Raw genomic sequence first — 14,249 nt, 5'->3', positions numbered from 1 at the left:
CTTTGGAAGCCTTCAGTTGAAATCTTACTGTACCTCTTCTGATTCTCAAACAAACTGATTAGCAGTCACTTCAGAGGTACCTCCACAAGCCCCTCAGCTCTAAGGTAATCTTTTGTGTGCACAGGTCAGAGACAGGACTCAATAGCAGAGAGCACTACTCTCTTCATCCAGGCACATCCTCATTTTATGCTTGCCAGTACTTGATATTTTATCCATGGCTCTTGCAGCCTGAAGCAGCGTTATGGATTGCAGTAGTCCAGGCATCTGAGTTTATTGATTTGTTAAATCTTATTAGCCTTCTGATTTAGACTTGCCTTTTGGTATCATTTGTTGGATGGGAGTGTTTGTATCCAAAAATGTGTCTAAAACACACTTGCTCTTTCTGGTCATGTACTGAAAAAGTGTATTGTAAACCATTTGAATGCAAAAGCAGTTGACAAAAAGTACTGAGCTCTAATATTGAGACTCTCATGCTTGTTACAGTGAACCACAGTCCATGTGCTATATTGAAACATCTAATCTTGATGGGGAGACAAACCTTAAAATACGACAGGTAAAAAAGTGAATTTCACCTTTTTTTCCCATTTAGGTATCTGATATTAGCTACAAAGCACAGTCTAGCCTGCATGACAGTGCAAGTATTTTTTTGTTTGTTTTACAAAAAGCAAATTATTTCCATCCAGGTGGTTCTTAGCCTTCTTTTCAACAGATAAAAACTCAAGCAATAATTCTTCATGTGTAAGGAAGTAACCTGGAGGAAGTAATTTAACCTCACAAAGGCAAATCAAGCAGACCTTGGCTGTTTTGTCAAAGGTCCAGTAAGTAGAAATGAAGTGCTGTAATAAAAAAAAAAAAAAAAAAGTGGTTGTGCTTGTGATGAGAGCTGCAGTTTCTGCTGTCACAAGTGCCAGTTCTTCTGTTGCCTCTGCCTCTGTGGAGTGCTTAAAAGAATCTCTTGCATGTGAAAGTTAGTTTGTTCTCTCTTTTTGGTAAGTAGTAGAATTTATTTGAATATTTATTGTTGGAGAAATATCACTGATTATGGTGTTTCAAAGCAGTTCATAATCTTGGCCTTTTCATTACAAAACCCCAATTTTGGACTAGGATTTTGAAAATACAGATTATTTGTTTTTAAAAAACTGTATGCCTGCTGATTGTTTACAACCTTTGTAGAAATGTGATTCACAGTGTTCTGAGGCAGCCCAGTAGGTCAGATTTTGAGTTCCTGTCAGATGTCCTTGCATCAGGACACATGCTTAACATACGAAAATCAGGTCGTGGGCCCTTTTAAGGCCTTGTTCTGGCTTGCAGTGCTGCAGTCAAAACCTGGCAAAGGCAACACTAACTAGAACATGTGAGTAAGTTAAGATGTTCATAGGAGAAAAGCAATGGAAGGCTGTGTATGTGTGTGGAATGGAGGAGCAATTTGCTAGGATACACTTGGTGGACTGATAATTAACCTTGAGAAGGATCTAAGGATAATGGCTGCAGTGACCCAAGAGAGACTGCATTAGGAGTGACCACGTTGAGCAGCAGTAACACATCAGTGGAGCTGTGCTTTGTGAGAAAAGCCAGGACTGTTTATACTGTTTTTCTCCTGCTTCCTTCTGCACATGTGCAACTTTGTGCTTTGTGGATGGGACTTTCCTCTTGGTTACAGAGAGGTCATGTTGGTAATGTAACTCTTCTGTAGAAGGATTTAAACCAATCCTACATTACCAGGATCATGTGTCAATAATGAACCTTCCTTTCAGGAAAGAGTTATTGAATACCTATTAACAAAAGCCAAGCCAGACCAAAAAAAAAAAAAAACTCCACCAAAGCTGGCAGAAAACCTCTGTGCATTTAATTACATTTGATATCTTAAATGTTGGAAGAAAGTGTCTGTTTTTCAAGATTACTTTCCAGACAATTGATAAGAGTCTCCTCTGGATCGGTCTCTGCAGGGATTGTCTCAAACTTCTAATCTTCAGTCAAGAGAAGAAATAATGAAAGTATCTGGAAAGATAGAATGTGAAGGACCCAACCGTCACCTTTATGACTTCACTGGAAACTTGCGCTTAGATGGTCAAAGGTATTGACTTGACAAAACCAAAGTCATTTGGTTAGGTAAAATGCTTCCTATGTGCTTTCAGTCTGCAGCACTCACTGAATCATAAGTTGTTTGGGGTTGTTTGTTTTGGTTTTTTTTGCTGGGGAATAGGAGTAATAATCAACAGTTGTCAATAGGAGCATCTGCCAGTGTAAGATGACATAGTTCTGCCTTCCTTTGGAGTATGCTGCTTATTATGGGGGGGTTGGTTCCTGTGGAATGATAGGGCTTTTGATAAAAAGTAACACCTAAACAGAGTAAGAGCAGGGGGAGACTTCAGGGGGGGGGGGTTGGGTGGTCTTGTTACAGGAGATATACAGAGGAAATAGGAAACCTTGCTCTTCCAACAAGAGCCAAGGGCTGTACCAAGTTTAGTTTTATAGAGAAAAATGATCCCAGAATCTGGAGTCTCTATCAGTGTGACCTTATCTGTTGCAACTCCTGAAAGAGCTTAGTTTTAGTACGTCTTTTCATAGAACTTGACAAACTGGTAGGATCGTGCAGATTTTTATCTTGCTCTACCTGTGCTCCTGCACAAAAACTGCTCCTTGGGCAAATTGTTTGAATAGTGACAGATGCAAGAATAGATGATCATTCCCATCCCACTTGAAAATCATGTGGGTAATACTGTTTTCCCAAAATGTTTATTTAATGACATATGTGAGATTAGAGTGTGCTTGGACTGGATGGTCTGTTTGCAAGTGTGATGTTCCTCTGTCCTTGATGTGAGAGAACAGATAAGCTAAGGTAGAGTGCAGAGTAGCCTTTTGGGTGCCACATTAGCACTCAAGTTTTGGGTAGAGCAGTTCCTTTGCATAACCTTTGCCCTACTGTCTTGTAGCAAGGATTAGATTTACACAGATTTCTGTTCTTTCTTGAGTTGTGTGGCAAATGTAAGTTTATTATGTTCTTTCTTTCCTTGTAAGTGTTGTGGGTTGTGTTTTAGTTTGGAGGAGAGAGTAAGGTGAAAAGGAGAATTACTTTCCAAAGTGTTACCAGGAATTGAAAGATGCACATCTTGTTTTGCAGCCCAGTTCCTATTGGTCCAGACCAGATCTTGCTGCGAGGTGCACAACTGAGAAATACTCAATGGGTCTTGGGTATTGTTGTGTATACAGGACATGACACAAAACTCATGCAGGTAAAGTTTTAAGGAGAGTGTATTCTGACTGAAGCTGATAATCTTTCTGGTATTCTATGTGGCTTTTGGACTTGACTTTATGAAATAGTTTGACTCTTTGTGGCTGTTTAAAATCTAAGGAGTACAAGGATATTGTTGTACTTGAGGTTGTGTGTGCATATGTGTGAATGCTTTTCACTATGAAACACTTCACTATGTAAGCAAAAATTACTGCTTTTTATCTTAGTTTATGTGGTGGCTGGACAACAGTTAAACTAAAGTTTAGCAGCTGAAGTAATGACCACCTGTGATTTTGGCACTTGAAGATGATTAGGCTAAGACTACAGTCTCTGTCCTGCCTTAATGGCAGAGAGTGCCTGGAGAGACCAGAAATGTGTTCCTCATCTCTGCTGACCATTGGTGCCATGGACAGACAAGAGATGGGTGTACTAGGTCTTTAGAACTGAATGGTTTTTCACTTCAGTCTTTTAGCAGTTCTGAAGTCTTTAGGAGCATTGGTTCCTGTTATTACCTTAATGAGCTTTGCATATGATACTGAGCTAAAAAGAAATTAAGTATATGGACTCTCAAGACTAAGCTTGCCTTTCCTCCTAAGCCACTGTCAGACTTTTTGACCTTTGTTTTTTTTCCTGCTACTGTTCAGAATTCAACCAAAGCACCTCTGAAGAGATCAAATGTAGAGAAAGTTACCAACATGCAGATCCTGGTTTTGTTCTGTATTCTCCTGGTGATGGCCCTTGTGAGTTCTGTAGGTGCCTTATTATGGAACAGAACACATGGTGAAGTCATCTGGTATCTTGGCTCCAACCGTGAGTATGCAGGCAGGGTGCTAGGGTTGTATCAGACTGTAAGGCTGGCACAGCTCTTAGCTTTGCTAAACGAGTGCATAAAATAGGAAACAACTGCAAGAACTGAACATCAGGTATTTTTAATTCCTTGCAGCAGCAGCAACTTCAAGAGTTTCTTCCCCACCTTCCCTCTGCTTGTTGATGAGGCTGTTTAAATTTGGGCTTTCCAGTGACAGGAGTAATATTGGAAGAGGTGACTGGAAGAAAAAAACTCTTGAGCTTGTGCTAGTATAATTCATGTACAACCTGTAATAAACCAGGATGACATGGTAGTCTGTATAGATGCTTTTATTGTGTGTTGAATGCACAATTTCTGTCACTTCTTCAACTGTCACACATGGAAAAGGTGCTTTTTCAGGCTAGGTACATAGATGTTAAATGTTTATTAAACATCAGATTTCTCTTACGATGGTATTGGAAGAAGCCTTTTCCTTGCCAAGTGTCCTTGTATTTTTTCTGTAAATTGATCAAAGACATGGAATTCATGTGAGCTCACACTTGGAGTTGCCTGAGTCTAAACTTAAGTCTTGCTCCTAACTTTGTTTGGCTTCAGCAACCTACTTGGACTATTGTCTCTCCTCCTTGTTGGCTCCCTGCTTGTAGCACTGAAAACCCATTAGCTGTTAGCTAAGACCCTGTTTTGCTGGGTGTTCTGCATTCTGACTGAAGTGCTTTCAAGGAGTGAACAGGAACACGGATACTTTGGTTGTAAAGAGAGACTGTTGGGCAGCACCATGAACAGGAGCCTTCCAAGTGTATCTCTGCTGAGCCTTGTCCATTCTGGCATGCAGCTTGTAAATACTTCCCCTTTCCTCTAGGACCAGTTGTGCTGGCAGACTTGAGCAACTTGCACCATTAATAACAACTCCTCTGCCTAAGCAGGATTCCTTAATTCATTTACCTGGTGTCTGTTTGAAAGTCAACTTGTTTTGCTTGAGTAATTTCTCAATTCTCCCAATGTTGGTAGATTCTAAAACAAATGGTAGTCTGTATTTTCTTGTTTTCTAGCTCTGCTGAGACAAATGAGCACTTTCTGAAAGGTACTGGTGATGTTGGTTGCTCTTAATGGAGCCAGTTGACACATCAGATAAATTTCTAAATTTGGGTTATAGTGTTGGAATATCATACTGGTCACCATCTGTTTAACAAATTGTTCAGAAAGTGTTTTGTTCCCTAATTTATAGATTCCCTAATCTTGCCCTTCTTCATCTGGCATAATATGCTGTGTATCTGGGCATGTTTTCTGTGGGTGTTTTACATGCGTACTATTGAAATCAGTGTTAAGGCCTTTACACTAGGCCTTGACACACTTGTTGCTTATTTTAGTGCTACTAAATTTGATCAGGTCAAGTGCAGAAAGATGAGTGCCCTACACTGTACTTCTCAGACTTTGCCTTCTGTCTGTTGATGTCTCTTATCCCACAGAAATGCTGTCTGTTAACTTTGGGTACAATCTGCTGACATTTATAATCTTGTACAACAACCTTATTCCGATCAGTCTTCTGGTGACATTGGAAGTTGTCAAGTTTACTCAGGCTCTTTTTATAAATTGGGTAAGTAACAAGAATAAATGTATTAACATCAGTTTTTTAAAGTGACATAAAAATATCCACCCTGAAATCTTTACTGGATTTTCTGATGACTTTTCTGATGCAACTTCTGGGACAGGAAGCTTCGAAGAAGTTCAGAAGTTCAGAGTTCTGTCTTAGTTCTGTGTTCCACAAAAAACCTAAACATTTCACTGTGGGAAGTTCCCCTGTGCAAATGATGCTATTGTATATTCTGCTCTTTTGGGGTGAGAAGGGAAGGCTTAGCTCTGAAGGAGCTCTCATAGAATAGAATGCTGGTTCATGTTTAGGAAATAGCTTTTGAAAGCTCTTGAGTACCTTGTGACTTCTGTCAGTCACAGCAGACAGACTACACTTGGGAAGTATGTGTGGGAGTTTTTGTTTCGTTTTTTTTAATCCTGAGGCCGACCTTACAGTCACCTCTGGTTATGAATTGTAGTATTTCTGTAAGGAGAAATATTTCTGTGAGGTAACTCATGCAACAAAATAGTGATCACTCTGTTCTTGCAAGCTTTGATATGAAAATGTGTTTCTCTTCGGTTGTGGACCACAAATACTGTAGTGGTGTCTCTTAAGCTGAAGAAAAGCAAGAGGAATACCTTGTCTTTTTATGCATTAATCCTTGCACTTGAGTAAAGTTATAGTGGTTCCTCTAAAATACAAGTAAGTAAGGTCTAGGGTGTCTGTTTTCTGAGCTGCTGGTAATGTATTGGAGATGCTTAACTAGCTTATCTAAGAAAGCAGCTGTTTTGTTCACTATCACAAGTGAATGCAGTGATAGGAGTTGATATCAGAGTGACTTAGATTGTCTCTTCAGTCCTGGATGTGTCTAGAGTAAATTGCATTGTTATAACTGAGGACCTATTGATGAGCATGGCTGATGCTTGTTAGAACTTGAGACCCCTCTCTGCAGCCTGGTGTGCTGTTTGTCTCTCAGGCCTTCAGAACCTCTACCAATGGAGATAAGTCAATCAGCCAAGTTGGAGCTGACTGTAAGAAAACTGGAGACTTAATGGGTAGCATACGTCTAATTTTATTCTCATTTCAGGACATAGATATGTATTACCCTGAAACAGATACACCTGCAATGGCCAGGACCTCAAACCTTAATGAGGAGCTTGGACAGGTAAGATGATATTTTTTTGTCATGCTTATGATATGTTCTGGAAAAATAAAGATATGAAAGTATGGTGTACAGATCTGCTTTATTGTGTTGCTCTGTGGTGCAGGTTAATGGGACATTTACTTTCATTAGTTCAGGTCTTACAAGTAAAATAATGAAATCACAGGATTAAATTTGAGGTCATATAGGTAGTTTTAATCCTGGGAAGTGAATCTTTGTTTGTTCACTCAAAACTGATTTTTCTCTTCGAGGGTGTTGAAGGGTGCTCTCTGGTATTGACTGTCTATACCAGAACAGACTGTACATGAATAAGCCTGGCTTAAGAGCAGGCCAAGAGCTTCAACCTCTGTATTCTTAGTTCTTCATGTGTCTGACCACCTCACAGGAAATGCAAGTCAAAAAGGTGCATTTCTGTTCCAAATTTAGATTGTGGTTTTTTGGGCATTTCTGTTTTCCTTTCAGGTAAAAATATAGTTGTAAGTGATTTATTATAAATTATGGAAATGAGATTTTTGCAGAATGCAAGGGCTTCCCAAAACAAGGTTACTTGACAGCACAACTTTACCATTGGAATTTTGCAGTGCCATGGTGAAATCCTACCTTTTTTTCTGGGCAACCAAGATCATAAGAATGTAATTAAACCACATGAGCTTCATAATTTGTGTGAATTTAGCGTTGGAGACAATGTTTATATATGTAAAAGACATAAGACACCTGCTTGGGCAGGGTGGTAGACAATATTCTCCTTGCTTAATCTAATTGGCCTTTTCCTTAGGATTTTTAAAGTATGATTTTTATTTACCTTTTTGTTGTTGTTTGGATTGTCACCAATCTCCAAATTATAGCAGTACTTTTGCCTGGAGTGAATTGTATCATGTTGCATAATGTAAATTGTTGGCCCATATGTTGTTTTCAGAAATGGCTTACTAATGATTCTGTGTAACTAGACTGAACTTCTGGACCAAATTTTTCCCAGGTGCATTTTAAAATTAAAAATTATATGCTTGAATTATTAATGTTTCAAAGTTCTGCACATATTTGGGTACCTGCTTTGGAAATGGAGCCTGTGCAAGTTAGAAGTCAGTGCTATGTTCAGAAGCTGTGTACAGCTAAAGGATCATTTAACTAGCAGTGTAGTGCAGGTCTTGAACTGAATTGCAATTACTGAGGAAAAGCTTCCTTGCAGCTCTGAACAAAATATTCTGTTCTCTAAGTTGGTTAACTCCTACCTGCTGATGGTTTAAAATCTTGTCTGGTGCAAAGGTAAAACAATGTGGAATTTAACTTTTTATTAATTTTTGTGTATTTTGGAGTACTGAATGTGGGAATCTTAAGTCTGCTAATGCTACAAGAAGTTGTGTTGCTGTGTTTGAGTAATTTCCAAGTTCTAGCTGAAAGTCACTGGTTTCCATTAAGGGATTATTAGCTTGGTGGCACTGCCTGTGGTGATGTCTTGCACTTCAGGACTGCTCATAACTGGATGCCAGAAAAAAAGCTTCTTTTTGCCCAGAGAGCACTATTTGAACTTACTCTGTTCCTTGTGCAGTACTGTTTAGGTGGAAAAAACTCTCCAAATATTCCTGGTGATCTCTGGAAAACAGAATTTCTTCAGTTGGTTAGTTCTTTAACAATGAATATTTTTTTAGTTTGTAGTTTCACTATTTGATGCTCATACATTTAAAGATTTGGTGAGTGTTCAACTAGCACAAGGAAGTACATCTGTATTGAATACACTGGAACCTTGACAATTGATACCTACTAATTGGGTCCTGCTGCATTCAGAAATAGAGGAAATAATGCCATTAAATAACTTTCCTGGTTATTTTCCTGTAGCTTTGGTAAGACAAACCAAGCTGTAAAACGCCTGCATTGGCCAATACAGAGATGCTTGAGCCATATGCCTCCTGGGGTTTTCCTGATGTTTAATCTGTTTACGTTTTGAGACTTGTTACTTTGCAGGATGAAAATCAGCCTTTTTTTTTTTTTTTTTTTTTTTTCCAGGTAAAATACCTGTTTTCTGATAAAACAGGTACTCTAACATGCAACATCATGAACTTTAAGAAATGCAGTATTGCTGGAGTGACGTATGGGTAGGTGTGACTCTTACAAACTCTGTAGCTTAGTATGTGCTTATTAATGGTATGTATTTTTATATCAGGACAGGATTAGAACATTCTGTTTGTAGATTTGTTTTATTACATTTTGTGGTCTCAGTTAATAGCTTTCATTTTCATGTTCTACAGTAAAATTATGAAATAAAAAAACTATTGAGTATTTCACAATGAAGTAAAGAGAAATAATTATTTGCTTCTTAACTTATCTGATCATGATTTAAGCTAATCCAGGAGTGCTATAAATAACCTTTGGCCTTTCCACAGGGAAGAAGATGAGGCCCAAGGGTAGCAGTTTTCAGTCATGTTTCTGTTACTTCTTCAGATGAACCAGGGCTTCATTAGAACCACGTAGCTGTAATTGCAATTGTATTGTTTAATATTCCCTGCACAGGAGGGATACCTGCCCACTGGTTTTGTTCTGTTTCTGTCAAAAGGATCCCTTTGAGTCAAGTCAGTATTTGATAACACTGGGCCTTTTGAATCTTGAATACTACATCTTTGTCTTTGCTTAGTTCCAAGTCTTAAGAGCTCTGTGCAATTAACCTTTGAGTTTCATGGTAGCTAAATTAGATATCTCAAAAGCCAGAAAACTTTGTTCAAATGTGTGAACAGCTGAATTCGTGGTTTCAGCATATGTTTGCATGTGTGATGACTCACTGATGTTCACCTTCCACCTATTTCTTGGTTTGCAAGGGGGAATAAATAAATGTTCTTTTTCCTTTTTCTACTCTTCAGTCACTTTCCTGAGCTGGAAAGAGAACGTTCATCAGAAGACTTCAGGTAAATATATTCTAACATGTCTGTGTTCTGTATTGCAAAGTGGGGAAAATCTATATAAAGCCTGTTTTCTAATTTGGGACTAGAAGAAGCCCAAGGGAGCAATGTGTTGAAGTAAAATGGTCTTACAGCAGGAGCCTAATGCAGAGCTGATGGGTGGTAATGGGATCTTCTGCACAGAGATGCTGGGGGTGGGAAAGGAGAAATGCAGTTGCTGGGGCAGCTTGGATGCATGCTAATGCTGTGCTTATTCATAATGGAAGACAACCAAGTTGTAAGCTACAAGTAACCCTCTTTACAGCAACCTTACTTCTGGCTGGAAGGATTAATGTTACTCTTTGCAGTCACTAAGTTCAAACCTGACAAGGAGAAGAAAAACTTGTTTGTTAAAATGCTAAGTTTTAATAATTAAATTGGAAATGAGCTTGATATGGAGGTCTTATCAACAGAACCACACTCCTTTATTCAGAGTTTTAGTGAACAAAGGTGATGTGAACAAAGGTCCCGTTCTGCAGGAAGGAGTGGAACCCTGGAAGTGTTACTCAGGGGTCACTGTAGTGTGGTCAGATTAACAGGAAGAGGGGAAAGAGCCAAAGAGGGCTGTTGTGGCTTTGACAAATACAAGTTAAGAAGTGAGGTCCCACTCAAGAAACAGAGAGTGAATGCTGTTAGCCACTTTCTGATTAACAAAGTTAGGCTTCTCCACTGGTCTGTCTCATGTTTAGCATCACCTTTTAGGAAGGTGATATTTTACAGTTCTACTTTGGCTGAGATGTGATTTCTATGGATGCCTTTTTTTTTAATTCCTTTTTCAATATGTTGCTGTTTCCTTCTGTCTTTTATGTCCTTAAAAGCTTCTAGTCAGTTTTGTTGAATTTCTTCCAGGTACTACTTTGGAGTACTCAAAATCCTCCAGGGACCAGCCTGAAGTAGAACTGGCTGGCTAGAGGAGGATCTTAGGGATATTGATCTTTCACCTCTCTTAAAAGCAAGTCACTTGAAATCCATGCCTTTCAAATGCACTTAACAGCTGCTTTTGCTATATCTATTCTAGGAATTGTGTTAACACTTGAATATTTTCATGTGTAACCATTTTGGGCTTCTTGATGGTGTTCTGAAGAAACCATTGCTCATTTTGAGCACTTTGTGCATTACTCAGTCTTTTCTCACTTAGTCTGACAGTGGAATCTTACTTGATTTCTCCCAGCAAAATAGATGAAGTAGTAAGATAGGAAATGTTGCCACTGTTATGTTTAAGTATATGTCTCTTTCTCTGCAGCCAGCTACCTCCTTCCACCAGTGAATCGTGTGAATTTGATGACCCAAGACTGCTGCAAAATATTGAAAATGACCACGTAAGTCTGCTCTTTGAATATTGTCTCTTTGATCAAGTCTGCTCCGACGGTGTGTCACACAACCAGAGACATAAGCATATAGTGGGGAAACAAAATAGCTCCCTCAACACCTTTCTTCCCACCTGTCTTAATACTGAGTTAAGGAAACAATAGCATAGATATGGGTACCAGCTAGCTATAAAAGAGCTTCATATATACCAGTGTATATGGAAGGTAGTGTCTTGTAGAAAATGATAGCAGAAATTGTAGTTTTAAAAAAAACAACAACTAGTTTTAACATCCATACTGTTAAAATACTATCTTAAAAAATAATCCACAGCATTAGAAGAGGGTTCTGGTGTGAGACCTGCTCTAAAAACTGTAAATTTTCAGAGTCCCAGTTGCTTAAAGGATTTTAGAGGTGAGGCTTAATTGCAAGCTTAAGCTTAACTTGAGGTTTAGTCGGTTAATAATTTTTGCCTAACTGGTTGTGTCCTAGAGGCACCTGGTCCTTAGGACAGTGTCAGTTCATTGCTTATTCACCAACCATGCAGCCATGGGAATCAGATCACTGGACAAAAACACCCCCCTTCTGTTGAGCAGATGTTGTTTGTTAAGCAGATGCTGTTTGTCAGTAGAAGATGGAGACATTGGCAAGCACAAACTTGAATGATAAAATCAGGTAACTGATTGATCTCCTTAGACAGCAACTTCTGTAGCTGGGCTTGTTAAGTTTAGCATGAGCATCTAAAATAGAAGGTAGAACCTACTGTTGAAGTGGAACAAAGCTTTGCTTTACTTCAGAGGTTGAAATGCAGCATGGTGTAAATACCTGAAGGAATATTGATTTTTGTATGTCACTACATATTTCTTAGGGTGATAGAACCTGAGGATGATTCCTTAGCTCTAACCTTCAGGATGGTGGCCCTGCCAGAACAGTGTCCTTGTTTGCCATGTGTCTCTTGTAATCATGTGCAGTGGGAGGTGCTGCTGGTGCAGATCACTTGCAGCCAAGATTTGGGTTTCATCTGCTTTTGTGTTCTGTTTATCTGTTTTTGTGTTCTTATATCTGGCTGCAGTTGTGGTTTATGGCAGTTGCTGTCTCTAGGTGTGCAGTCTGAATGGAAGGGTAATGGTTTAGGTGCAGGCTACAGATAAAGTGTGTTTGAGCTTTTACTGGCTGTTCCTTTAGACATCTATACAGAAAAGTGCTTTGCATTTTAATAGACTCAGCAGAACAAATGTTGTCAATGTGCTCTCTCACAAACACTTAGTAAGTTAGTAAGTGTTCATTCCTCTTGTTTGTGAAGATTTTGGAATTTTTTTTTTTTATATCCAGTCTTTTAGATCAAGTCTAAGTTTTTGTTAACAGCTGTCTCAGTGCCAGATAATTTTCTATCCAGGTTGTAAATAAAAATTTAGTGTACTTGTTCTCATGAGACACTTCCATCTGCTAGGAAGATTTTTAGTGTTCTGCATCACCTCTAAATTTCATAGCTTTTCTGGGCTACTGGTGACTGATGGCCAAGTCCACTTTTGATTAACAGTCAAAGAATTATTTCCCTGCAGGAAGTGTTCCAAGCTCTTCAAAACTTATGGGGGTTTCTCTTGGCTTCTCTGGGATTTTAATGTGGAAGAAAGTGCCTAGGTTTTTCTGACTGTGCTTTTTCTTTTTAACAGTTTCTGGGGAATGAGCTGTGCATAAGCACCAATGCTATGATGCTGGCTTGTTTCTGTTGGGAAAATGGTGTTGACTCATACTAAAATGAGAAGATAACTTATTTCCAAGTACTTAAGACAGCTTAATGCATATTCTATATGATCTTTATCTTGGTGCTTGAAAGTTACACATATGCTGTTAAATGCATAATGGAGATGCAAGCCTGTTTGTGGGGTTATTTTTTTACCCTGGTGATTCAAGGGTAGAGCACAAAGTCAGGAAATAAAAACTAAGCAACTTGGATTTCATCCTAGACTTGTGTTATCTCCTTGGATTGTCTCCAGATGTCCTCTGCTATTTCTGGTGTGCCTATAAACTTTCCTCTGTGGCCTGCAAGTTACTGCTTAGGCAAGAAGCAGCAAGCTATATACACTGTATAGCTACAGATGCATAGATTGTTTCAGCACCTATGTGTGAGTAGATCACCAGCTGGCCAGGCAGAACAGCCAACTGTTGTTCTCATATTGAGCCTTTATCTCCATGAAAGTATCCATTTAAATTTCCAATATTTCCATGCTTATTTTCATGAGGTGTTGGAAACAGAGGCTTTTATTTTACCAGGCTTTGTTGAAGTGACTGCTATTGTCACCTTATTCTTAATTTCTTAGCAAAGCAGAACGTGAAAATCATATTGCTACTGGAATGAAAAATTGGAATTTAAAATACAGTAGGGGGAAAGTATGCTCAGGTGGTGAGAACCTCAGGGAGGCTTTAGTTCAAAAAGTAACTGTTGCCTGAAAACTGTCAAAACATAGAAAATGTTCCATGCACAAGTAAAAGAATGAAAAAATATTTGTCATCTAGCTAGTGCAATTAAATTGTCAGCAGTGAAATGCTAAGTACAAGGCAGTATCTTTAACTGTAGGTAATGTTTTGGTGTCTTAGGAGAAGATAACCTTGCATTTAACTATATTGATTTTAAAATGCTGTTCTTTGAGTCTGTTTGTGAAATATCCTGCCTTACCAGCTCTGCTGTTACGTAGATGCCCAACGTGGCTGGATCCTCACAATGGTGTTCAGGTACTTGAATAAACAAAAGGGTGGGAAGTTCCCATCTTTTAAGATGCTGAGTCATAATTCTCCTTAATAATGGAGTAGGTAAGTATTTTACTAAGCTGTTATTGACTGAGTGTGCTGTATTTATGCATAGGAGTAAGCAAGCTCAAAGTTTTAGACTCAGTATCCCGTCAGACATTTGTAAGCCAATTGCTCAAAAATCTGTCAGCCCTCATCTGCATGCCCTGTGAATGGAGTCACTGATCTGATAATGCTACAAGTAAAAAGAGAGATGAATAAATATCTCTAACTGTACGTGCAACTTCCATGTAATTTTATCAGGCTGTAAACATCTGGCTAGAATAATGCAATTTCTGTCTCGAGTGAGAGAGCTCAGATAAGGATACGTGTGACAAATGTGTAGATATGGTGCTCTGCAGTGTATCTTGTTGCCCCAAAGACTTGAATTTTGACTTTGTTTCCTCTAAATAAAAGAGAACACAAAGGGATGAAAACTTGTGATACAGTTTCCTGAT

General features: G+C 38.8%; 1 protein-coding gene across 1 annotated transcript in view; it reads left to right on the top strand.

Annotated features, from left to right (window-relative positions):
* ATP8A2 (ATPase phospholipid transporting 8A2) overlaps window positions 1-14,249 on the top strand; it is a 320,485-nt gene that overhangs the window by 58,629 nt on the left and 247,607 nt on the right. Inside the window, exons 8-16 of the mRNA XM_071736211.1 lie at window positions 484-553; window positions 1,947-2,074; window positions 3,122-3,233; window positions 3,877-4,042; window positions 5,507-5,634; window positions 6,698-6,775; window positions 8,774-8,862; window positions 9,622-9,666; window positions 10,943-11,018. Of these exons, the coding sequence (XP_071592312.1) occupies window positions 484-553; window positions 1,947-2,074; window positions 3,122-3,233; window positions 3,877-4,042; window positions 5,507-5,634; window positions 6,698-6,775; window positions 8,774-8,862; window positions 9,622-9,666; window positions 10,943-11,018 (892 nt within the window). The remainder of the gene's footprint in view (window positions 1-483; window positions 554-1,946; window positions 2,075-3,121; window positions 3,234-3,876; window positions 4,043-5,506; window positions 5,635-6,697; window positions 6,776-8,773; window positions 8,863-9,621; window positions 9,667-10,942; window positions 11,019-14,249) is intronic.

Source organism: Heliangelus exortis, chromosome 1 (assembly GCF_036169615.1).
Source record: "Heliangelus exortis chromosome 1, bHelExo1.hap1, whole genome shotgun sequence".
Classification (NCBI taxonomy): Eukaryota; Metazoa; Chordata; class Aves; order Apodiformes; family Trochilidae; genus Heliangelus; species Heliangelus exortis.
The sequence above is the reverse complement of the archived record's forward strand: the minus strand, read 5'-3'. Positions and strand labels throughout refer to the sequence as shown.